This window comes from Pleurodeles waltl, chromosome 3_2, assembly GCF_031143425.1.
Source record: "Pleurodeles waltl isolate 20211129_DDA chromosome 3_2, aPleWal1.hap1.20221129, whole genome shotgun sequence".
NCBI classification, from domain to species: Eukaryota; Metazoa; Chordata; class Amphibia; order Caudata; family Salamandridae; genus Pleurodeles; species Pleurodeles waltl.
Window position 1 is genome coordinate 211,822,920 of NC_090441.1, and position 26,541 is coordinate 211,849,460.

Consider the following 26,541-nt stretch of genomic DNA (forward strand, 5'->3'; position numbering starts at 1 on the left):
TAGACATCACACCATTTAGGAGCTATATAATTTCCTCTTAAATCTATAACTGCTTTATTAATTTATAAAACACGCCTATTACCCATTTCAGTTGTACTGGTGCCACACTACAACACTCTCTACCCTAGAGCAGTCTAATCGAATAGGCAAGTTTTCAGTTTCTTTTTAAAAACAAAAAAAAGGAGTATTCCATTTTTCGAATATGAAAAGTTGAGCATTCCATTCTCCCAATGTGATACAGTAGAGCATTCTCTTCTCTGCAACTTGAGGAGGTGGAGTGTTTAATTACCATTAATGTGAGAAGGTCAAGAAACCAGTCTCCCTAAGGTGATAAGCAAGGGCATTCCAATCTCCCTAATGTGAGAAGGTAGAGCATTCCAATCTCCCTAATGTGGGAAGGCAGAGCATTCCATTCTCTCAGCCTGCAAAGGTAGAGCATTCTCTTCTCTGTAATTTGAGAAGGTGGATTATTTCATTATCTTTCATGTGAGAATGTAGAGCATTTCAGTCTCCCTAATGTGATAAGGTAGAACATTCCATTGTCCCTAATGTGACAAGGGATATCATTCCATTCTCCTTTTTGTGAGATGTTGAGCATTTCATTCTCTCTAATGAGAGGGGGTAGAGGATCCCATTTTCTGTAATGCGAGAAGGCACAGCACTCCGTTCTTGGTAATGTAAAAAGGTATAGCATTTCATTCTCCCTAATGTGAGAAGTTCAGCATTTCATTCTCCCTAATTAGAGAAGGAAGAGAACTCCAATCTCTGTAATGTGAGAGGCATTCCATTCTCCCTAATGTGAGAAAGCACACCATTTAATTCTCCCTAAAGTGAAAAGGCACAGCATTCCATTCTCTCTGTAAGAAAACAGAGCATCCCATTCTCTATGAGAGAAGGTAGAGCATTCCATACTTCCTAATGTGATAAGGCAGAGCATTCCATTCTCCCTAATGTGAGGAAGTAGATGATTCAATTTGCCTTAATATGAGAAGGAAGAGCATTCCATTGTCTGTAGTGAAACAATGTACACCATTCCATTCTTCCTAATGTGAGAACACATAGCATTTCATTCTCCCTAATGCGAAAAGGTAGAGCACTACATTCTCACTGTGAGTAGGTAGAGCATTCCTTTTTCTGTAATGTGAGAGAGTAGAACATACAATTCTCCCTAATTTGAGAAGGCAGAGCATTCTATTCCTTCTAATGAGAGAAGGAAGAGCATTCCATTTTCCCTTATGCGATAAGGTAGATCATTCCATTCTCCCTCAAATGAGAAAATAGGGCATCCTGTTCTCTCTAATGTGATAAGGCAGAGTATCCCATTCTCTCTAATCTGAGAAGGTAGAGCATTCCATGCTTGCTAAGATGAGAAGGTAAAGCATTCCATTCGCCCTAACATGAAAAGGCACGACATTCCATTTTCTCTGTGAGATAGCAGAGCATTCCATTCTCTGTGTGAGAAGGTAGAGCATTCCATACTTCCTAATGTGTCAAGGCAGAGCATTCCATTCTCCCTAATGTGAGGAAGTAGATTATTCCATTCTCCTTAATATGAGAAGGAAGAGCATTCCTTTTTTGTAATGTGAGAAAGTAGAACATACAATTCTCCCTAATGTGAGAAGGCAGAGCATTCTATTCCCTGTAATGAGAGAATGAAGAGCATTCAATTTTCCCTAATGCGAGAAGGTAGATCATTCCATTCTCCCTCAAATGAGAAGACAGGGCATCCTGTTTCCTCTAATGTGATAAGGCAGAGCATCTCATTCTCTCTAATGTGAGAAGGTAGAACATTCCATGCTTGCTAAGATGAGAAGGTAAAGCATTCTATTCTCCCTAATGTGAGAAGTTGAACATTCTGTTCTCCCTAATTTGAGAAGTTAGAGCATTCCATTCTCTGTAATGTGAGAAAGTAGAATATTCTATTCTTCCTGTGAGAAGGAAGAGCATTCCATACTAGGTAATATAAGTAGGTAGAGCATGCCATTCTCCCTGATGTGAGAAGTTGAGCATTCCATTCTTCCTAATGTGAGAAGGTAGATCATTCCATTCTCTTCAAAGCAGACACATTCATAGGTCTGGACATGACCTAGTCATGCATCTCACCTTCAGAGCAGTAAAGGCCTGGGAATGCATAGTCGCCCTCAGAAAATACTCTGGGTAATGCTTCATTTAAAACCATCTCAAGCTCTAGTACTGTCTACAGACCACAACAGCACAATCTCTAGTAGTGTCCACGGACCACAACAGCACAATCTCTAGTAGTGTCTAGAGAACACAATTGCACAAACATGAGTCTACAGAACACAACAGTGCACGCTCTGGCAGTGTGTAAAGAATACAACAGCACAATCCTTAGTAATGTCTACAGAACACAACAGCACAAACTCTAGAAGTGTGTATAGAACAGACAACACAAACTCTAGTAGTGTCTACAGAACACAACGGCACACGCTCTAGTATTGTCAACAGAACACAACCACAAAAATTGTAGTAGTGTCTACAGAACACAAAAATCGCAAGATCTAGGAGTGTATAAAGAACACAACAGCATAAACTCTAGTACTGTCTACAGAAGACAACTGCACAAACTCTAGTAGTGCATATAGAGCACAACAGCACAAACTCTAGCAGTGTCTAATGAACACAACAGAACAAACTCTAGTTGTGCCTATACCATACAACAGCACAAACTCTAGTAGTGTCTAAAGAACACAAGAGCACAAACTCAAGTTGTGTCTACAGAACACATTACTAACTCTATTAGTGTCTACAGAACACAACCACACAACCTCTAGTAGTATTTAAAGAACACAATAGCACAAACTGTAGTACTGTGTAAAGTACACAGCAGCACACACTCTAGTTGTGTCTGCAGGACACAACATCACTAACTCTAGTTGTGTCTATAGAACACAACAGCACAAGCTCTAGTAGTGTCTACAGAAGACAAGAGTACAAAATCTAATATTGTCTACAGGACACAACAGTACAAACTCTTGTTGTGTCTATGGAACACAACAGCATAAGTTCTAATAGTGGCTATTGAACACAACAGCACAAGCTCTAGAAGTGTTTACAGAACACAATAGCACAACTCCAGTAGAATCTAGTAGAATCTAAAGAACACAACAGCGCACACTCTAACAGTGTCTACAGAATGCAACAGCACAAACTGTGGTAGTGGCTACAGAACACAACAGCACAAGCTCTGGTAGTGTCGAAAGAACACAACAGCACAAACTCTAGTAGTGTCTATAGAACACAACAGCACAAGCTCTGGTAGTACCTGCATACTACATCAGAACAAGCTCTAACTGTGTCTACAAAACACAACACCACAAGCTCTAGTAGTGTCTACAGAACACAACAGCACACGCTCTAGTTGTGTCTACAAAACACAACACCACAACCTATAGCAGTGTCTACTGAACACAACAGAACAAACTCTGGTAGTAACTGCAGAACACAACAACACAGACTCTAGAAGTGTCTAAGAACACAACAGCACAAACTCTAGTAGTGTCTAAAGAACACAACAGAACAACCTCTAGCTGTGTCTACAGAACACAGCAGCACAAACTCTAGTAGGGTCTAAAGAACACAACAGAACAACCTCTAGCTGTGTCTACAGAACACAGCAGCACAAACTCTAGTTGTGTCTTGAGAACACAAAAGAACAAACTCTAGCTGTGTCTACAGAACACAGCAGCACAAACTTTAGTAGTGTTTAAAGAACACAACAGCACAAACTCTAGTTGGGTTTACAGAACACAACAGCACAAACTCTAGTTGGGTTTACAGAACACAACAGCACAAACTCTAGTAGCGTCTACAAAACACAACACCACAACCTATAGTAGTGTCTACTGAACACAACAGAACAAACTCTAGTAGTAACTGCAGAACACAAAATACAGGCTCCAGAAGTGTCTACAGAACACAACAGCACAAACTCTAGTAGTGTCTAAAGAACACAACAGAACAAACTCTAGCTGTGTCTACAGAACACAGCAGCAGAAACTCTAGTAGTGTCTAAAGAACACAACAGCCCAAACTCTAGTTGTGTCTACAGAACACAATAGCACAAACTCTAGCAGTGTCCACAGAACACAACAGCACAAACTATAGTTGTGTCTACTGAACAACAACACAAACTCTAGTGGTGTCTACTGAACACAACAGCACAAACTCTAGTAGTGTCTACAGAACACAGGAGCACAATCTCTAGAAGTGTCTACAGAACATAACTGTAGGAAAGTACCATCTTGCCTGGCATGTTACCCCAATTTTCATTGTATGTATGTTTGTTTTTGCCTATGTGTCACTGGGATCCTGCCAGGCAGGACCCCAGTGCTCATAATGTATTCCCTGTATGCGTTCTCTGTGTGGTGCCTAACTGTATCACTGAGGCTCTGCTAACCAGAACCTCAGTGTTTATGTTCTCTCTCTGCTTTAAAATTGTCACTGCAGGCTAGTGACTAATTTTACAAATTCTCATTGGCACACTGGAACACCCTTATAATTCCCTTGTATATGGTACCTAGGTACCCAGGGTTTTGGTGTTCCAGGAGATCCCTATGGGTTGCAGCACCTCTTTTGCCACCCATAGGGAGCTCAGACAATTCCTACACAGGACTGCCACTGCAGCCTGAGTGAAATAACGTCCATGTTATTTCACAGCCATTTTCACTGCACATAAGTAACTTATAAGTCACCTACATGTCTAACCCTCACTTGGTGAAGGTTAGGTGCCAAGTTACTTAGTGTGTGGGCACCCTGGCACTAGACAAGGTGCCCCCACATACTTCAGGGCAAATTCCCCGGACTTTATGAGTGCGGGGACACCATTACACACGTGCACTACATATAGGTCACTACCTATATGTAGCGTCACAATGGTAACTCCGAACCTGGCCATGTAACATGTCTAGGATCATGGAATTGTCACCCCAATACCATTCTGGTATTGGGGGGACAATTCCATGCATCCCCGGGTCTCTAGCACAGAACTCGGGTACTGCCAAACTGCCTTTCCGGGGTCTCCACTGCAGCTACTGCTGCTGCCAACCCCTCAGACAGGTTTCTGCCCCCGTGGGGCCTGGGCAGCCTGGTCCCAGGAAGGTAGAACAAAGGATTTCCTCTGAGAGAGGGTGTTACACCCTCTCCCTTTGGAAATAGGTGTGAAGGGCTGGGGAGGAGTAGCCTCCCCCAGCCTCTGGAAATGCTTTGATGGGCACAGATGGTGCCCATCTTTGCATAAGCCAGTCTACACCGGTTCAGGGATCCCCCAGCCCTGCTCTGGCGTGAAACTGGACAAAGGAAAGGGGAGTGACCACTTCCCTGACCCCACCTCCCAGAGGAGGTGCCCAGAGCTTCTCCAGTGTATCCCAGACCTCTGCCATCTTGGATTCAGAGGTGTTGGGGCACAATGGACAGCTCTGGGTGGCCAGTGCCAGCAGGTGACGCCAGAGACCCCTCCTGATAGGTGCTTACCTCTCTTAGTAGCCAAGCATCCTTTCTTAGTCGCCAAACCTCCTTTTTTGGCTATTTAGGGTCTCTCCCCTGGGCTATTCCTCAGATAACGAATGCAAGAGCTCACCAGAGTCCCTCTGCACTTCCCTCTTCGACTTCTGCCAAGGATCGACCGCTGACTGCTCCAGGACGCCTGCAAAACTGCAACAAAGTAGCAAGACGACTACCAGCAACATTGTAGCGCCTCATCCTGCCGGCTTTTGCGACTGTTTCCTGGTGGTGCATGCTCTAAGGGGTGTCTGCCTTCACCCTGCACTGGAAGCCAAGAAGAAATCTCCCGTGGGTCGAGGGAATCTTTCCCCTGCCAACTCAGGCACCAAACTTCTGCATCACCAGTCCTCTGGGTCCCCTCTCATCCTTACAAGTGTGCTCCCTGGAAACAGGAGCTGGTTCCAAGTGTCTCCCACAGTCCAGTGGCCCTTCTGTCCAAATTTGGTGGAGGTAAGTCTTTGCCTTCTCACGCCAGACAGCAAACCTGTGTACTGCGTGATCTGCAGATGCCCCGGCTTCTGTGCGCTTTTCCAGGACTTTCTTTGTGCACAGCCTAGCCTGGGTCCCAGGCACTCTGTCCTGCATTGCCCAACTCACTGAGTTGGATTCTGACGTCGTGGGACCCTCCTTTGTGACTCTGAGTTGACCGCTGTCCTCAGGTCTTCTAAGTGCCTGTTTCGGTACTTCTGCGGGTGCTGTCTGCTTCTGTGGGAGCTCTCTTAGTTGCTGAGCACCTCCTGTGTCTCCTCCTCCAAGAGGCGACATCCTGGTCCTTCCTGGGCCCCAGCAGCACCCAAAATCCTCAACCACGACTCTTGCAGCTAGCAAGGCTTGTTTGTGGTATTTCTGCGTAGAAACACTTCTGCATCCTCTGGCATGCCGTGGAACATCTTCTCACCAAAGGGGAAGTTCCTGGCATATTCCGTTGTTGCAGAATCTTTGGCTTCTTCCACCCAGAGGCATCCCTTTTGCACCTTCATCCGGGGTTTAGTGGGCTCCTGCCCCCCCAGGACACTTGCATGACTCTTGGACTTGGTGCCCTTCCTTTACAGGTCCTCATGTCCAGGAATCCGTTTTCAATGCTTTGGTAGCAGTTGTGGTTCTTGCAGAATCCCCTATCACAACTATACTGTCTTTCTGGGGTAGTAGGTAACTTTACTCCTACTTTTCAGGGTCTTGGGGTGGGGTATTTTGGACACCCTTACTGTTTTCTCACAGTCCCAGCAACCCTCTACAATCTCCCATAGGCCTGGGGTCCATTTGTGATTCGCATTCCACTTTTGGAGTATATGGTTTGTGTTGCCCCTAGACCTATGTCTACCTATTGCATCCTATTGTGATTCTACATTGTTTGCACTACTTTTCTTACTGTTACTTACCTGTTTTGGGTTTGTGTACATATAATTTGTGTATATTACTTACCTCCTAAGTGAGGGTATCCTCTGAGATACTTTTGGCATATTGTCACTAAAATAAAGTGCCTTTATTTTTAGTAACTATGAGTATTGTGTTTTCTTATGGTATTGTGCTATATGATATAAGTGGTATAGTAGGAGCTTTGCATGTATCCTAGTTCAGACTAAGCTGCTCTGCTAGAGCTACCGCTATCAGCCTAAGCTGCTAGAAACACCTCTAATCTGCTATTAAGGGATAACTGTACCTGGCACAAGGTGTAAGTACTAGCAGGTACCCACTACAATCCAGGCCAGCCACCTACAATAACAGCAAAAACTCCAGTTGTGTCTACTGAACACAACAGCACAAACTCCAGTTGTGTCTACAGAACACAGCAGCACAAACTCTAGTTGTATCTTGAGAACACATCATCACAAACTCTAGTGGTGTCTACTGAAGACAACATCACAAACTCTGGTAGTGTCTAGAGAACACAGCAGCACAAACTCTAGTTGTGTCTTGAGAACGTATTCAGCAGAGCTCTAGTGGTGTCTAAAGAACCGAACAGCACAAACTCTAGTTGTGTCTATTGAACATAAGAGCACAGACCCTAGTAGAGTCTAAAGAACACAACAGCACAAACTCTAGTTGTGTCTACAGAACACAACAGCACAAACTATAGTAGTGTCTAGAGAACACAACAGCACAAATTCTAGAAGTGCCTAGAGAAAAAACAGCACAAACTGTAGGAGTGGTACAGAACACAACAGCACACACTTTAGTAGTATCCACAGAACAGCACAGACTCGAGTAGTGTCCACAGAACACAAAAGCACAAACTCTGGTAGTGCCTAAAGAACACAAGAGCAAAAACTCTAGTTTTGTCTAGAGAACAGAACAGCACAAGCTCTAGCAGTGTCTACAGAACAGCACAAACTCTACTAGGGTCTGAAGAACACAACAACACAAACTATAGTATTGTCTAAAGAACACAACAGCACAAACTCTAGTTGTGTCTATACAACACAAGAGCACAGACTCTAGTAGTGTCTAAAGAAAACAACAGCACAAACTTTAGTTGTGTCTACAGAGCACAACAGCACAAACTCTGGGAGTGCCTAAAGAACACAACAGCACAAACTCTAGTAGCATTTACAGAACACAACAACTCAAGCTCTAGTAGTATTTAAAGAACACAACAGCACAAACTCTAGTACTGTCTAAAGGACACAACAGAACACACTCTAGTTGTGTCTACAAGACACAACCACACAAACTCTAGTTCTGTCTATAGAACACAACAGCACAAGCTCTAGTAGTGTTTAAACACACAACATAACACAGCCTAGTTGTGTCTGCAGGATACAATGGCACAAACTCTAGTTCTGGCGACAGAACACATCAGCACACGCTCTAGTAGTGTCTACAAAACACAACACCACAAACTCTAGTAGTGTCTACTGAACACAACAGAACAAACTCTACTTGAGTCTACGGACCACAGCAGCACAAGCTTTACTAGGGTCTTCACAACACTACAGCACATACTCTAGTAGTGTCTAAAGAACACAACAGCAAAAACTCTAGTTGTGTCTACAGAACACAGCAGCACGACCTGTAGTTGTGCCTACAGAAGACAACGGCACACCAGCTCAATCTCTAGCAGTGTCTAAAGAACACAACAGAAAAAACTCTCTGGTGTGTTTTCAGAACAAAAAAGCACAATCTCTACAAGTGTCTGCTGAACACAACAGCACAATCCCAAGTGGTGTCTACAGACCAAAACAGCACAAACTCTAGTGGTGTCTACAGAACACAACAGCACAAGCTCTAGTAATAGTTAAAGAACACAACAGCACAAACTCTAGTACTGTCTAAAGGACACAACAGAACACACTCTAGTTGTGTCTACAGGACACAATAGCACCAGCTCTAGTAGTATGTAAAGGACACAACAGAACACAGCCTAGTTGTGTCTACAGAACACAACAGCACAAATTCTAGTAGTGTCTACTGAGCATAGCAGCACAAGCTCTACTAGGGTCTAAAGAACACAACAGCACAATCTGTAGTAGCGTCTACAGAACACAACAACACAGGCTCTAGATCTAGAAGTGTCTACAGAACACAATGGCACAAACTCTAGAAGTGCCTCAGAACACAACGGCACAATCTCTAGTGGTGTCTACTGAACACAACAGCACAACCGCTACTAGTGTCTACAGAACACAACAGCACAAACTCTAGTAGTGTCTAGAGAACACAACAACACAAACTCTAGTAGTGTCTACATAACACAACAACACAGGCTCTAGTACTGTCTACAAAACACAACATCACAAACTCTAGAAGTATCTACAGAACACAACATCACAAACTCTAGAAGTATCTACAGAACACAACAACACAGGCTCTAGAAGTTTCTACAGAACACAACATCACAAACTCTAGAAGTATCTACAGAACACAACAACACAGGCTCTAGAAGTTTCTACAGAATACAACACCACAAGCTCTAGAAGTGCCTACAGAACGCAACGGCACAAAATCTTGTGCTGTCTACTGAACACAACAGTACAAACTCTAGTAGTGCTTACCGAACACAACAGCACAAGCTCTAGAAGTGTCTACTGAACACAACAGCACAAGCTCTGGTAGCGTGTAGAGAACACAACAACACAAACTCTAGTAGTGTCTACAGAACACAACAATACAGGCTCTAAAAGTTTCTACAGAACACATCGGCACAAACTCTAGAAGTGTCTACAAAAAAGAACAGCACAAACTCTAGAAGCACCTACAGTACACAACTGCACAAACTCTAGTGGTGTCTACTGAACACAACAGCACAAACTCTAGTAGTGTCTACTGAACACAACATCACAAACTCTAGTTGAATCTAAAGAACACAACAGCATGAACTCTAATAGGGTCAAACAAAAAAGCAACAGCACAAACTTCTATGTAACACTACAGCACAAGCTCTAGTAGTGTCTGCAGAACACAACAGCACAAGCTCTAGTAGTGTCTAAAGAACACAACAGCACAAACTATAGTAGTGTCTACAGAACACAGCAGCACAGCTCTAGTACTGTCAACACAACTGCACAATCTCTAGGAGTATCTACTGAACACAACAACACAAACTCTACTAGGGTCTAGAAAACCCAACATCACAAACTCTAGTAGTGTCTAAAGAACACAACAGGACAAACTCCAGTTGTGTCTACAGAAGAGAACAGCACAAACTTTAGTTGTGTCTACTGAACACAACAGCACAAGCTCTAGTAGTGTCTAAAGGACACAACTGCAGAAACTCTAGTAGTGTCTAAAGAACACAACAGCACAAACTCTAGCTGTGTCTCCTGAACACAGCAGCACAAACCTAGTAGTTTCTACAGAACACAACAGCACAATTGCTAATAGTATTTAGAGAATACAACAGCACAAAATCTAGTACTGTCTAAAGGACACAACAGAAAACACACTAGTTGTGTCTGCAAGACACAACCGCATAAACTCTAGTTGTGTCTATAGGACACAACAGCACAAGCTCTAGTAGTGTCTACAGAAGACAAGAGCACAAACTCTAACAGTGTCTACAGAACACAACAGCACAAACTTGTATTGTGTCTATGGAACACAACAGCATAAGCTCTAGTTTTGTCTTGAAAACATATTCAGCACAAACTCTAGAAGTGTCCACAGAACAGAACAACACACTCTCTAGTAGTGTCTACAGAACACAAAAGCACAACCTCTTGTTGTATCTACGGAACACAACAGCACAAGCTCTAGTAGTGTCTACAGAATGCAATAACACAGACTCTAGACGTGTCTAGAGAACACAACAGCACAAACTCTCGAAGTGTCTACAGAACACAATAGCACAAACTATACAAGTGTCTTCAGAACACAGCAGCACAATCTCTATTAGTGTTTGCAGAACACAACAGAACAAACTCTTTGTGTGTGTCTACAGAACAAAAAAGCACAATCTCAATTAGTGTCTACAGAACACAGCACAAACTCTAGTAGTGTCTACAGTACACAATGGCACAAACTCTGGAAGTGTCTACAGAACACAACAGCACAAACTCTAGTGGTATCTACAGAACACAACAGCACAAACTCTAGAAGTTCCTACAGAACACAACATCACCATCTCTAGTAGCGTTTACAGAACACAAGAGCATAAGCTCTAGAGGTGTCTACACAAAACATCAGCACAATGTCTAGTATTGTCTAAAGAACACAGCATTACAAACTCTCTGTTGTGTCTATAGAACAAAAAAGCACAATCTCTATTAGTGCCTACAGAACACAACATCACAAACTCTAGTAGTGTCCATAGAACACAATGGCACAAACTCTAAAAGTGTCACCAGAGCACAATGGCAGAAATTCTAGTAGTGTTTACAGAACACATCAGCACAAGCTCTAGTGGTGTCTACAGACCACAACACCACAAGCTCTAGTGGTGTCTACAGAACAACAGCACAAACTGTAGAGGTGTCTACAGAATACAACAGCACAAACTCTAGCGGTGTCTACAGAACACATCCGTACAAACTCTAGCGGTGTCTACAGAACACAACGGTATAAACTCTAGCGGTGTCTACAGAACACAACGGCACAAACTTTAGCGGTGTCCACAGAACACAATGGCACAAACTCTGGTTGTGTCTACAGAACACAATGGCACAAACTCTATCAGTGTCTGTAGAACACAACGGCACAAACTCTAGCAGTGTCTATAGAACACAACGGCACAAACTCTAGCAGTCCCTACAGAACAGAACAGCACAAACTCTAGTTGTGTCTACAAAACAACAGCACAAACTCTAGCGGTGTCTACAGAATACAACAGCACACAATCTAACACACTAGGGGCATGCTACCACAATGGAGGCACACTACCACACTGGGAGCATGGTACGTCACTGGTGGAATGGTACCACACAGGGGGCATGCTACCACACAGGGGGCATACTACCACACGAGAGGCACACTACCACACTGGGGGCACATTACCACAACGGGGGCACATTACCACAGTGGGGGCATGCCACCACACTACGGGCACTCTACCACTCTAGGGGCATGCCGCCACACTGGGGGCATGCTGCCATACTGGGTGCATGCGACCACACTGGGGGCATGCTACCACACAGGGGGCATGCTACCACATGAGGGGCACCTTACCATTCTGGTGCACAATACCACATGAGGACACGCTACCACACAAGGGGCATGCTATTACACTAGGGGCATGCTACCACACTGGGGGTATGCTGCCATGTGGGGCAGCTATAACTGGCTTAGCAAGGTGCAGTAAGTGTCAATCAAGTAACATTTCACAATTTTGGTCATATTTGTTGGAAATACAATTTTTGCAATCAAGTTGCTTGATTGCGACTAGTGGCCTCCATTAATTAGCTTGACATTTGTTTAAGGGTTCAACTCCCTCCGCATTAGATCAGGCTTTTAAATTTTGCTCTGTGAATCGATGCTGGTGAGTTATGATACCATTGAGCTGCTAAAGAGTATAAATGATAACTGGAAACCCTGGGGATCTTCATGCTCAGGAGAGTTGTTGGCTTGAGTTGGGTTGGAGGGGCTTTGACCATTGAAGTGACGTCTTCTTCCAGGTCGGGTGGGCTCTGATCATTGAAGTGATGTCTTCTTCCTTGGAGGGTGGGTTCTGATCATTGAAGTGATGTCTTCTTCCTGGGAGGGTGGGCTCTGATCATTGAAGTGATGTCTTCTTCCTTGGAGGGTGGGTTCTGATCATTGAAGTGATGTCTTCTTCCAGGTTGGGTGGGCTCTGATCATTGAAGTGATGTCTTCTTCCTGGGAGGGTGGGCTCTGATCATTGAAGTGATGTCTTCTTCCAGGTCGGGTGGGCTCTGATCATTGAAGTGATGTCTTCTTCCAGGTCGGGTGGGCTCTGATCATTGAAGTGATGTCTTCTTCCTGGGAGGGTGGGCTCTGATCATTGAAGTGATGTCTTCTTCCAGGTTGGGGGGGCTCTGATCATTGAAGTGATGTCTTCTTCCAGGTTGGGTGGGCTCTGATCATTGAAGTGATGTCTTCTTCCTGGGAGGGTGGGCTCTGATCATTGAAGTGATGTCTTCTTCCAGGTTGGGTGGGCTCTGATCATTGAAGTGATGTCTTCTTCCTGGGAGGGTGGGTTCTGATCATTGAAGTGATGTCTTCTTCCAGGTTGGGTGGGCTCTGATCATTGAAGTGATGTCTTCTTCCTGGGAGGGTGGGCTCTGATCATTGAAGTGATGTCTTCTTCCAGGTCGGGTGGGCTCTGATCATTGAAGTGACGGCTTCTTCCAGGTCGGGTGGGCTCTGATCATTGAAGTGATGTCTTCTTCCTGGGAGGGTGGGCTCAGATCAATGAATTAATGACTTCTTCTGGGGAGGGTGGGTTCTGATCACTGAAGTGATGGAGAAGGCCACCTCAGATATTACGCCTCTCATGAGGTCAAATGACATCACTGATGACAACACTGATGATGTCAGTGTGCGCATTATACAGCGGTGGGTTCCTGAGTGTGCGCGTGTGGGTTGATAGCATGGAAATAGTGCGAGCCCCAGGGACAAGGGTCATTGTGTATTTTAGAAGGGTATAAAGTGCACCGATGACAAGGCACTCAAGTTTGAGTTGGAGAAAGTACTCCATGTTAAACAAGGTAAAGGCTGAGTGCACCTGACGTGGGCTGCAGGGGATTTTTGAAGGTAGGTTGTGGCTTAAAGCCAATGCATACTGTCAGACATCTGTGAGCGAAGCCACAGCTCTGTGGACAATACTTTTTCCGCTAGTGTATACCTAGACATGTGCCCATGTTAAATAGTTATAATTTAGTGGTATAGACACATTGTATATGTTGTGCATGTTTATTTCTAGAACCTCGCTAAAGAGTTTGTGCATTTCAAAGTGTTGAATAATGCAGAATATAGGGGTGTCCCACTTAAAGGTGGTTTATCTCATACTAGTGTTGTAAGCCTGGCTCTAACATGTGTCATTAAGCCTATCAAAAGTGTGTGTGTAGTGTAATTTACTCAACTACAGAGTGTTGCCCACGGGTCCTGACTGTAGATGACTTTACAGTGGCAAATGTATATCTCACAACCTCTTGATTTAAAATTGTGGCCATGTGAAGTGTTTAAGAGTCCCGCCAATAAGGTGAATGGAAAATTGGCCACATGTGTAAAGTGTTGAATTACTTCAAGGCCACAGACCTAATAGGACCCTGTCACAATGACTGTGTGATGTCATCAGTGACGTCATCTGAAATTACATCAGTGATGTCATTCGTGATGTCATTTAACATATCACGAGTGATGTAATAAATACCGTGACAAACAGTGCACGGCGGGGTGCAAGTTATAGCTAGCTCAGTAAAATATATCGAGTGAACTTCACAGGTTTTTTGTTTTTTTTAATGTAGTTATTAGCAGTTTCTTTGTTTTTTTCCCAGTAAATTTCATATTTTTCATGCATTTGACTTCCGGCCCCCTTCAGGGTTTGCAGTGGGGTTCAGCCTACATCCACGCCCTGTGTCCAAACCGCTCCAGGCGCCAACCTCTGCTGTTTTTAGGAGTTGAACCACAAGGCTTGAACTTTGGACAGTCGTGTTTTATTTTCTGTAATATTTGCTTATTTTTTTTATATGCAGACCCCTCTTAGGTGTAGTGAACCCAGGACAAGCTACATACCAGGTACCAGGAACTCAGGACACGCGTCTCTGGCTTTGCGTTCCCTTCTCGGGCCCTGCTGCGCTAAAGCCAAGGCCGTGAACCCCGAATAACGCGGCAAGGGTTGGGGAGCTTGCCTTGGGTTTCTGCACAAATTGTAAATTGCAAAGCCCCGAGCGCACACTCTGGCACAGGCCTCAGAGGAGGGGTCTGGAGAGGGTCACCAGAGTTTAAACTAAGAACACGGTTGTGGGATCTGCTGACCTCTTCTGGGGTATCCAGTGTCTTGCCGTCTGCAATGGCTCCCAGGGACACCAGTGCTGTGAAGGTACCACAGACCCTGAGCCCTGGGGTCCCCCTGAGGGTGGGTCCTACGGCCTGGGGCCAGGATGCTCTCATCTTGCCCCTCATGAGGTCTTTGCAGCTGTGTGAGGCTGCAGGGGCTGGGGCTGCGCTGTGTAGTGACGAGGAATCTTCCTCTTGCGGCAGCCAATCAGAGCGCTCGCATCTGTGGGTCCACGGTTCGATCTGCTACTTCGATATGGAGGATGGGGGGACGCTGCTCCCTGAAATCGGATGGTTAGTTTTGTCATTTTGGATTTGCAGCTCTGAAAATGCCTTGCAGTTCAAACAGTCAAGATATACAAAAGTGTTAACCCTGTAAAACAATCTTTTTGAACACAGCTCTAGAGCTGCTGCGCATATTTACACCGAAGCGCACTTCCGGAGTAAATAGCGACTGTTTGCCGAGTTTGATGTAAATCCGCCCAGCGGTTTTGGCTGCAGGTGCAGCAGAATTTCCTAAACCCCCCAATAATACTCTTTGTATTCCTTCGTGGATATCATCTGCAGCCTGACTTCATCCTACAGCTTGGGGGAGCACTAAAAGCCCCCCCCGGTGAAAGAAAAAGAAAGCTGAGGTGCTGGACCAGCCCATTAGATGGGGGGTCAGTGTTGGGAATAGTGAGGTTCTGTGTCCGCCCCTCCAGCAGGGACATCTTGAGGATTTTGGGGGCCCTCTGACAAACATATTTTGAGGGCCCCTGTTGTGAACAGCTTTGAATTTGGGATCCAGTTTCAGCCCTTTCACGCTCTCTTTGGCCAGGTCACTGACAGTGCGCAGGCGCACTCGTCCAAATCCTAAATGTGTTTCCATCTATTATTCAGGGAGAGTGGCGCGTGTTTTCAATAATGGAAGACAGTACCAGTTCCTCTCTCATTAATTGATAGCTCGAAACATTTGTTTCACTGTCAAAAGGTACATTGGTAAACATTTAAAATAATACAGCTTAAAAATCTTTTAAAACAACAATAAATATGTCTAGAGTATGTGCAACAATTCATCAAATATAGTTGCCTAGAACGGGGTCATGCAGAACATTATCTGGAGGGAAGCCTCTGTGCAGGGTGCAATGCTTCGAGGCTAACTGACCAGCTATGAACAGGACTTTGGAAGCAGCTCCACCCTCAGTCCAGGAGGTGTCACTTCAGAATATTCTGTCTGTCTCTCCTCCAGCTTGAAGGCCAGGGGACCTGCACAGGGGACTGGTCCATGTGTGTCTTGGTTTAGCATAACAAAAAACAACACTGCAGCAGCTCACTAATATTACTGCAAATAACCTCTGTGCGCCCTCCCATGTGTCATATGTGAGGTCCTGTTTTGACCTAAAAGAAACTTTTTATGCTTGTTGCATGAAGCATAATCACAACAATTTCCTGAAAAATGCCTGTAATAGACTCTCATACATCACCTGCATTAAATATAAATAAAAGGAAAGTAGTATTTGAAGTCATATGTTCAGTGGTGGGCAGTAATTTTAAAAGGGGGGAGGAGGGAGCCTACACCTGCACACTTACACCTCACTCCCACCCATTCATTCACACATGCACTCACACACCCATTCACAACACTCACTAACAAATACACATTCATTCATACACACAAACATGCCCCAAACATAAAAAAAAAACCTTCAGCAGCTCCAACAGGGAAGCCTCAGAGGTCCCAGGAGGGTTGGGACTGCTTGCTTCCCTCATTGGCTGGCCTAAGGTCAACCAATGAGTGAAGGCAGCAGTCCCAACTCGTCACAGAGTGGGATGGGATGAGTGAGACTGCTGACCCCACCCGACAGGGCTGTGACTTCTTCAGCCCAGCAAAGTTCAGCTCAGGCAGCGAGGAGTCTGTGCGAGGAGTCTGTGCATTTAACACAAGTCCAGCTCCTGGCTGCCTGACCTGAACCGGAGGAGTATCTATCAGATGCCCTTCACGTCAGGAAAAAGGTGGAGGACCTAGCCCCTGAGCCCGTACGAATGGGCCACTTCTGCATATGTTTAAGAATTATTCAAGTTCATCAGGGCACGAGTCTCTGCAGAACAGAGCTGGCTCTACCAGGGGGTGCTGAAAGGCTGGTGCCCTGGGGCTGAGCCCAATTTGGCCATGCCTTCAAATGTCTCTGCTCTCCAGTTTTTCTGTGTCACTCACCCATCTCCTCTCCTTCCACAGATGTCCCCTGTGATGCCACTCAGCAGATGCCCTTGAGTCCGGACCAGGAGACCCTCTTCACCTACCTCTTCCAGCCATCTCCGCACATCCTCAGCCGACAGGTCACCTCAGCTCAGCTCTGGTTCTTCACTGGCTCTCTCGTACCATCCAACCCCCCACTCAACATGTCAGCACCACCAGCCGAGGTACTGGTGCTAACTGGGCCGGGCCACACCACCGTCGCCACCACCTGGGTCCAGGTGTCAGACGAGTGGACCTCTTTCCACTTTACCCAGCCCTTCCTTCACTATATCTCTCAGAAGATCTTCGTGCTATCGGTGCAATGTCCATCATGTCCATGTGTCTCAAACGCAGAGAAAATGCCCTTCATCGTGTCCACCACAAAGCCACGGCCCCAGGACCGGGCTCGCAGGTCCTCCTTACCGTGGTCTCCTGCGGCCATCAACCTCCTGCAAAGGCCCTCAGAGGATGCCCAGAGCCACGTCCACTGCCACCGGGGCTCCATCAACATCTCCTTCGAGGAGCTAGGCTGGGACAAGTGGATCGTCCACCCCAAGAGTTTCCTCTTCCACTACTGCCATGGGACCTGCTCCACCTCCAGCACCCTCATCCACAAGCTGGGCTTCCAGCTGTGCTGCGCGGCCCTTCCGGGCACCATGAGGTCCTTGCGCGTTCGCACCACCTCGGACGGGGGGTTCTCCTTCAAGTATGAGACGGTGCCCAGTATCATCACCGAGGACTGCGCGTGCATCTGAGAGCAGCAGGGGTGCTGGTCCCACCAAATGTGCATGCAGGTCATACGTCTGGGTGACAGTGTGTGTAATGTGTCATGGTTAATTGGGTGCTGTGTATAGCACATATGTCTGAATGTGTGTATGCATACAGATTTCCCTGTATGTGTATCTGTGTGTGTGTGTGGTGTACAAATGCCCCTATATATGTGTGTGTGTACAGATGCCTATGTATATGTATTTGTGCATGCGTGTACAGATGCCCCTGTACATGTGTGTGTGTGTGTGATTGTACTGATGCCTATGCAAATGTGCGTGTGTACAGATGCCCTTGTATGTGTGTGGTGTATACACATGACCCCGTATATGTGTGTGTGTGTGTGTACAGATGCCCCTGTATTTGTGTGTGGTGTGTACTCATGCCCCTGTACATGTGTGTGTGTGTGCACATATGCCTGTGTATATGTATTTGTGCATGTGTGTACAGATGCCCCTGTAAATGTTTATGTGCGTGTGTGAGTGCACAGATGTCTAAGTATGTGTGTGTGTGTGTACAGATGCCCCTGTATGTGTGTGTGGTGTGTACACATGCCCCCGTATATGTGTGTATGTGGACAGATGCCTATATATATGTATTTGAGCATGTGTGTACAGATGCCCCTGTATATGTGTGTGTGTGTGTACAGATGCCTATGTATATGTATATGTGTGTTGTGTGTGTGTACAGATGTCTATGTATATGTATTTGTGCACATATGTACAGATGCCCCTGTACATGTGTGTGTGTGTGTGTGTGATTGTACCGATGCCTGTGCATATGTGTGTGTGTACAGATGCCCTTATATGTGTGTGTGGTGTATACACATGACCCCATATATGTGTGTGTGTGTGTGGTGTATACACATGACCCCGTATGTGTGTGTGTGTACAGATGCCCTTGTATGTGTGTGTGTGTGGTGTGTACACATGACTCCATATATGCCTGTATGTGTACAGATGCCCTTGTATGTGTGTGTGGTGTATACACATGACCCCGTATATGTGTGTGTGTGTGTGTGTGTGTACAGATGCCCCTGTATTTGTGTGTGGTGTGTACTCATGCCCCTGTACATGTGTGTGTGTGTGTACAGATGCCTGTGTATATGTATTTGTGCATGTGTGTACAGATGCCCCTGTAAATGTTTATGTGCGTGTGTGAGTGCACAGATGCCTAAGTATGTGTGTGTGTGTGTGTGTGTGTACAGATGCCCCTGTATTTGTGTGTGGTGTGTACTCATGCCCCTGTACATGTGTGTGTGTGTGTACAGATGCCTGTGTATATGTATTTGTGCATGTGTGTACAGATGCCCCTGTAAATGTTTATGTGCGTGTGTGAGTGCACAGATGCCTAAGTATGTGTGTGTGTGTGTGTGTGTACAGATGCCCCTGTATGTGTGTGTGGTGTGTACACATGCCCCCGTATATGTGTGTATGTGGACAGATGCCTATATATATGTATTTGAGCATGTGTGTACAGATGCCCCTGTATATGTGTGTGTGTGTGTACAGATGCCTATGTATATGTATATGTGTGTTGCGTGTGTGTACAGATGTCTATGTATATGTATTTGTGCACGTATGTACAGATGCCCCTGTACGTGTGTGTGTGTGTGTGATTGTACCGATGCCTGTGCATATGTGTGTGTACAGATGCCCTTATATGTGTGTGTGGTGTATACACATGACCCCGTATATGTGTGTGTGTGTGTGTGTGTGTGATTGTACCGATGCCTGTGCATATGTGTGTGTGTACAGATGCCCTTATATGTGTGTGTGGTGTATACACATGACCCCATATATGTGTGTGTGTGTGTGGTGTATACACATGACCCCGTATGTGTGTGTGTGTACAGATGCCCTTGTATGTGTGTGTGTGTGGTGTGTACACATGACTCCATATATGCCTGTATGTGTACAGATGCCCTTGTATGTGTGTGTGGTGTATACACATGACCCCGTATATGTGTGTGTGTGTGTGTGTGTGTACAGATGCCCCTGTATTTGTGTGTGGTGTGTACTCATGCCCCTGTACATGTGTGTGTGTGTGTACAGATGCCTGTGTATATGTATTTGTGCATGTGTGTACAGATGCCCCTGTAAATGTTTATGTGCGTGTGTGAGTGCACAGATGCCTAAGTATGTGTGTGTGTGTGTGTGTGTACAGATGCCCCTGTATTTGTGTGTGGTGTGTACTCATGCCCCTGTACATGTGTGTGTGTGTGTACAGATGCCTGTGTATATATATTTGTGCATGTGTGTACAGATGCCCCTGTAAATGTTTATGTGCGTGTGTGAGTGCACAGATGCCTAAGTATGTGTGTGTGTGTGTGTGTGTACAGATGCCCCTGTATGTGTGTGTGGTGTGTACACATGCCCCCGTATATGTGTGTATGTGGACAGATGCCTATATATATGTATTTGAGCATGTGTGTACAGATGCCCCTGTATATGTGTGTGTGTGTACAGATGCCTATGTATATGTATATGTGTGTTGCGTGTGTGTACAGATGTCTATGTATATGTATTTGTGCACGTATGTACAGATGCCCCTGTACGTGTGTGTGTGTGTGTGTGATTGTACCGATGCCTGTGCATATGTGTGTGTGTACAGATGCCCTTATATGTGTGTGTGGTGTATACACATGACCCCGTATATGTGTGTGTGTGTGTGTGTGTGGTATATACACATGACCCCGTATGTGTGTGTGTGTGTGTACAGATGCCCTTGTATGTGTGTGTGTGTGGTGTGTACACATGACTCCATATATGCCTGTGTGTGTACAGATGCCCCTGTATGTGTGTGTGTGTACACATGCCCCCGTATATGTGTGTGTGTGTAAAGATGCCTATGTGTATATATATCTATGTATAGATGCCCCCTGTATATGTGTGTGTGCGTCATGGTTCATTGGGTGCTATGTGTGTGCATATGTGTGAGTGTGTGTGGTGCATATGCCCCTATACATGTGTGTGTATACAGGTGCCTATGTATATGTGAGTGTATGTACAGATGCCCCTGAGTATGTGTTTGAGTGTTAATGTGTGTGTATACAGATGCCCCTGTACAAGTGTGTGTGCGCAAATGCCTGTGTAGATCGTTGTGAGTGGGTCTATGTGTTGGTGTGTGTGTGCGCACACACAGATGTCTCTGTATATGTGTGTGATTGTACAGCTGTCTATGTCTATCTGTGTGTGTGTGCACAGATGTCCCTTTATATGTTTGTGTGTGTGTGTGTATAGATGTCCGTGTATATGTGTGTGAGTGTGTCTATGTGTGTGTATACAGATGGCCCTGTACGTGTCCGTGTGTGTGTTCGCACGTGTCTGTGTGCCCGGCCCCATGTGTACCTGTGTATGTGTGTGTAGATGTCTGTGTCTATGTGTGTGAGTGTGTCTATGTGTGTGTGTGTGTGTGTGTGTGTGTGTTCGCATGTGTCTGTGTGCCCGGCCCCATGTGTACCTGTGTGTGTGTGTGTAGATGTCCGTGTCTATGTGTGTGAGTGTGTCTATGTGTGTGTGTGTGTGTGTGTTCGCATGTGCCTGTGTGCCCGGCCCCATGTGTACCTGTGTATGTGTGTGTGTAGATGTCCGTGTCTATGTGTGTGAGTGTGTCTATGTGTGTGTGTGTGTGTTCGCATGTGTCTGTGTGCCCGGCCCCATGTGTACCTGTGTGTGTGTGTGGGACCCAGTGTGTGTCTGACGATGAGTGTGAAGGGTGCCTATCTGCCGGGTTCTCAGTTCCGGGTCTTTTGTTGTAAAGCCACAACCACGTGTGTTACCGAGGCTGGTCTCAGGGCCCTCAGACCCCACAAGGATGCTCCCAGCTTCTCGGGCCCTTCACACATGGGACAGCCTGGACACAGCTCCCACACACTTCCAAAGCAGCTGCAAAAACACAGGGCTAGAAGCTTCTAGAAGCTTGTGTGCGCCTCCGTACAACACACCCAGGACCCCGAGGCCCTCACGCAGAGTCCCCCGGAGTGACGTCACCTCCTGGTTCAAGCCTTCATCCCGCACAGGCTGATTACAACTTTTCTACACTCGATTTCTCTGCGTGCGGAACATCCTCCATTTTTAGGTGTGTAAAGTTATCTAATCCAAGCTCCTGCAATAACCCGCATGCGTAAAATAAAAACCTTAAACGGAAGGCCAGTGTGAGAGGAAAAGCACCCGATGAGGCCTCCTGCAGCTGCCAATGATTGTTTAGCATAAGTTGTAGCGGCATACGCCTTCAGATCTACAGATCTCGTTATTTTACAACTGTTGTATCATGCTCCACGTGCTGTTTTTTAAATGTAAATAAAAAAAATGATATAACATTATGTTACGCCATAGTGCACGTGCTGCATTTTTTTTTTTTTAAAGATGTTTTTTATTGAGTCAAATACAAGAACATTAACTTAACATTGCCAGGACAGAGATATGCAGTTGTGAATATATATGCATAAGGAATATTATACTTATAAATGCATATTAAACATGTAAAGGAATTGGGCATATACAGCAATATAGTATCAAAGACTCCAAGTTTGAATAAAGAAAGAAGAGAGGGAGAGGGAGAAGAGCTGTAGGGATAGAAAAGGGAATCAAGTGATAGCCATGTGGAGAGAGAGGTAATAGACATTAGTTACAGCGAATGTAAGATGAAATAAGTATATATAAGAAGAAAAACAGGAAATATATTGACATTTTTTAAAAAGGAGGAGAAAAATCCATTTCCTTCGCAGTGCGTGAGAGATAGTTACTTAATGGCAACCATAGCTGATGACGTTTGAAGAAAGTTCCTGTTGAATCAAGCTTGTAGCTGTCAAGTCTATGATGATAACATACAGAATTCCACCACTTTCTGAGAGTAATGTTCTCTGAAGATTTCCAGTTAGAAGTAATAATAGAGATTGCAATAGAAAGCAAAAGGTCCACCAATTTTCCAAAAGGCCTGAATGAACTACAGATATCGTGTATGCCACCCAAAAACAGTAATTCATATGACATTGGTAAGGAGATCTGAGCTATTGCTGAAATGCGAGACCATACTGAGGACCAAAAAGTAGATAGGGATGGACAGGAAAAAGCATGTGAAAGTCAGTACCCTGCTGAGTGTGGCAGCGCCAACAATTGTAATTTTGTCGAAGTTTGAGTTTGTAAAGGCGTACAGAAGTGTAGAAAAGTCTATTATAAAAAAATATAGGGTCTGTGTGAGGCTTGCAGTGCGTGCAGTGGAATGTATCTTATACCATATTCTATCCCATAAAAAAGTTGGCCAAACAACACCAAGATCTGATTCCCACAATGTCTCAAAAGTGATTTGAGTCTAGATGAAACAGACGTTCTTAAAAGTTTATAAATTCCAGCTGCCCTAGGATAATTAGAAGTTACGATCGGGTGTGGAGATGATGCAAGAGAAGAATGATTATGATGTATAAGTTTATTGAGGGCCTCTTGGACCAGAGTAGAAAGAATGATATATTGGGATTTCATGTGAATAGGGAGATTATAAATTGCTGAGAGAGTAGTAAAAGGGAGGAGACTGTCTTTATGATATAATTGGGAAATGAGAAGAATACCTTTAGTCATCCAAGCCTTCCAACACAAGGTTTTACCTTGTTTCCTAAGCGAACTATTGTGCCAAATAGGACTGTTAAAGAATTGATTAATGGGGGTAAGATGCAAAATAAAAAAAGGTTTCAGTAAGTTGACTGAATGGGAGATAGTGCTGGGCAACCAGAATTTTGGAGGGTTAGACATAAATATAATGTGTTTATGGGAAAAGGGAGAAATAAACGTTTCTTCCAAAGAGAACCATAGCTTTTGAGGGGCATCATTGAGTGTAGATAAATAGGGATGTATTTGCTTAATGCCAAAAGATTTGTGATAAGTTATAAAGTCAGGAAAATTAACTCCACCTTGTACTTTAGGAAGTTTTAATTTTGAGAGAGAGATTCGGGATTGTTTACCGTTCCACAGGAACTTTGATAGAATTTTATCAATTGAACTAAAAAATAGTTTAGGTATCTGTGGAGATGGTTTGGTAACTTATGTAATATAGAAGGGTCAATACTAGAATTTTATGAGCTAGATGGTATTCTAGAATGGAATGTGGAGAGCTGGAGGAAAGAGAAGGGGAGAAGGAGGCGAGAGCTGTGCTGGTGATACTGTACATTGCTGTGCTGGAGATGCTGCACATTTAATGTGAAATAAAAGAAAGATGGAATTAAACTATGCTGGAAGACTCATCTTTACATTGGCGACGAGGGGCCATACCGTGCAGGAGACGGATTGAGATTGAGTAGAGCATCTCCACTCCTACAAACAAATTCAGCTCAATAAATCAACAAATTCAGGAAAAAAAAAGAAAGAAGGTGGAGACTACTAATGAACCTTCAAACATTGATTTCTGTTGGAACTGGTGAGCAAAAAAATATTATTTGCAATCTGACAGTTTGTTCTTAAACGTTAAATATTTGTATGGGAGGAAAATATTTGACAAACTTTGTGGAGGAAACCGAATTGGATGACTAAAAGCTAAGCTAAGCGGTTCGATTGAAGTTAATGATAATATTTTAACCAACGCATGCCGCGCGTCAGTAATGGACTGTGTATATTTGAAAAAACTACAAGTGAGACGTGTGCGGCGTGCGGTAACCGCAAAGTGAGCGCGTGCTGCGGTCAGCGTTTTTCAAACAGCATGCGCACACAGCACGCGATGGAAGCTGTGTAGTGCTCGGCGTCAGCACTCTTCAAAAGACATACCGCAAGCACCATCTCGGTAGCGCGAGCAGATTCGTGCCGCTGATAGTGTTAACGCGACGCACTGTTTCCTTCTGCGAGTGAAACGATAACACGAATAAACTAGGGATTGTTTAAAATAAATAAAAGGAAAGGACTTACGTGTGCACTTCACATCTCTGTCTTCCACGTCTCCCTGTCTTGATCTTCTTGATCCAAAAAATCGAAAGCAAAGAGGGACTTAACAGAAATTGTAGGAAATCGAGGAAAGACTTAGTAGAGGTTGAATACTCTACTAAGGAAAGACTTTTGAATTTTTTTTTTTATTTAAGAGGTAAAAACAGAAGGAAGACATTATGAATATAAAAAGTGTATAGATCAAAATTATTAATATAATTAATTAATATTTATAACAATAATATTGAATAAGGAACTTAAGGAATTATGGGTGATCAAAGTATCTCTTCACCACCACCCTTTTTGCCAACCCCTGGAGAGCCATCTATTCCATGGAAACAGTGGAAAAAGATATTTTCTACCTGCTTACTAGCAATTGGGGGTGATCGCTACAGTTCAATCAGAAGACAGGCGATTCTTCTTCATCATTTAGGTATAGAGGGAAGAAGAACCTATGAGCACCTACCAGAGGTTTCCTTAGGTATGGGTGATGGTCAGCCCTCCAATCTGTTCGAAATGTCTTTACAAATGCTAGATTTGCAATTTACACCTAAAACTAACTTGGTTTTAGAACGTCATAAATTCTTCTCGAGGATGCAGAATGCTGAGGAAGATATGGCATCATATGTAGCAACCTTACGTGGACTCGCGTTGTCTTGCCGCTTCGAACAGTTATCTGATTCTCTGATAAGAGACCAGATTGTAAGGTGTGCTTACAACAAAAAGATAAGAGAGAAATTAGTAATGAAAGATCCTAATCTGGATGAAGCTATACAGATCGCTAAAGCAATGGAGCACATGGCTGTATGGCTACAGCAAATGGATGGTTCGAATAAAGAAGGAAAGCAAAATATTGTTAATGAAATGAGGGATAAGAGCAAACTCCCAATTGGTGAAATGAAGAAAAAATCAGCAAGGAATTGGGAAGACCCGGATCGAGGAACATTTGACTCGAGGGAAGTAAAATGCTATAGGTGTGGAGCACCTGGACACATTGCATCAAGCAACATGTGTGCTGCAAAACCGCTATATGTCGCAATTGCGGAAAAAGAGGGCATTTTGCCAAAGTCTGTAAATTTAAAAACAGCGAAGGTAGCGGACGTGCAATCCTAGAAATCCAGGATGTCTGTGGGAACTTGGAAGAAGTAATATTAACTGTGGATGGAAGCCCCATTGATCCAGCACCTAATGTTAAAACTGCGAGTGTAAAGGATTTGATACACAAGATTGATCTGGAAAGTACAAATGTTTTAGAGAAACCTCATGCTCAGGTGTTACTGAATGACATGCCAGTTAAGTTGTTGGTAGATTCTGGGAGTCTGTTTACCCTCATTTCAAGAAAAACTTATGAGGAATTGTGGAATAATGTTGAAGAGGAGAAAATGTTGGAGCCTGATATAAAAGCTGTGAGGTATGCAGGGAAAAGAATAGTGATGATAGGTATGATTTGGATGACAATCGTTTTCAAAGGGAGAGCAGTTAAAGGAAGAATATATATTGCAGACTTTGGTACTAATCTATTGGGTTGGCGCCACCAGAAAGATTTAGGGATAGTCCTGAATCCCAATGCTAAAGAGCCTGTAATGATAATGGAAAAAGAAAATGTTAGTGAAGTTAATGAAAACAATCGTCATCCTTTAATTCAAAAGCATCCACTAGTTTTTTCTCCAAGATTAGGCGTCTTGAAAGGATTTTCTCATAAAATTGTATTAAAGAGAGATGCAAAACCGGTTGTTC

At 44.3% G+C, this 26,541-nt stretch overlaps 1 protein-coding gene across 1 annotated transcript in view; it reads left to right on the plus strand.

Annotated features, from left to right (window-relative positions):
- INHA (inhibin subunit alpha) overlaps positions 1-19,515 on the plus strand; it is a 62,738-nt gene extending 43,223 nt beyond the window's left edge. The window contains exon 2 of the mRNA XM_069227208.1: positions 17,132-19,515. Within this exon, the coding sequence (XP_069083309.1) occupies positions 17,132-17,886 (755 nt within the window). The 3' untranslated portion in view covers positions 17,887-19,515. The remainder of the gene's footprint in view (positions 1-17,131) is intronic.
- Positions 19,516-26,541: the final 7,026 nt, after the last annotated feature.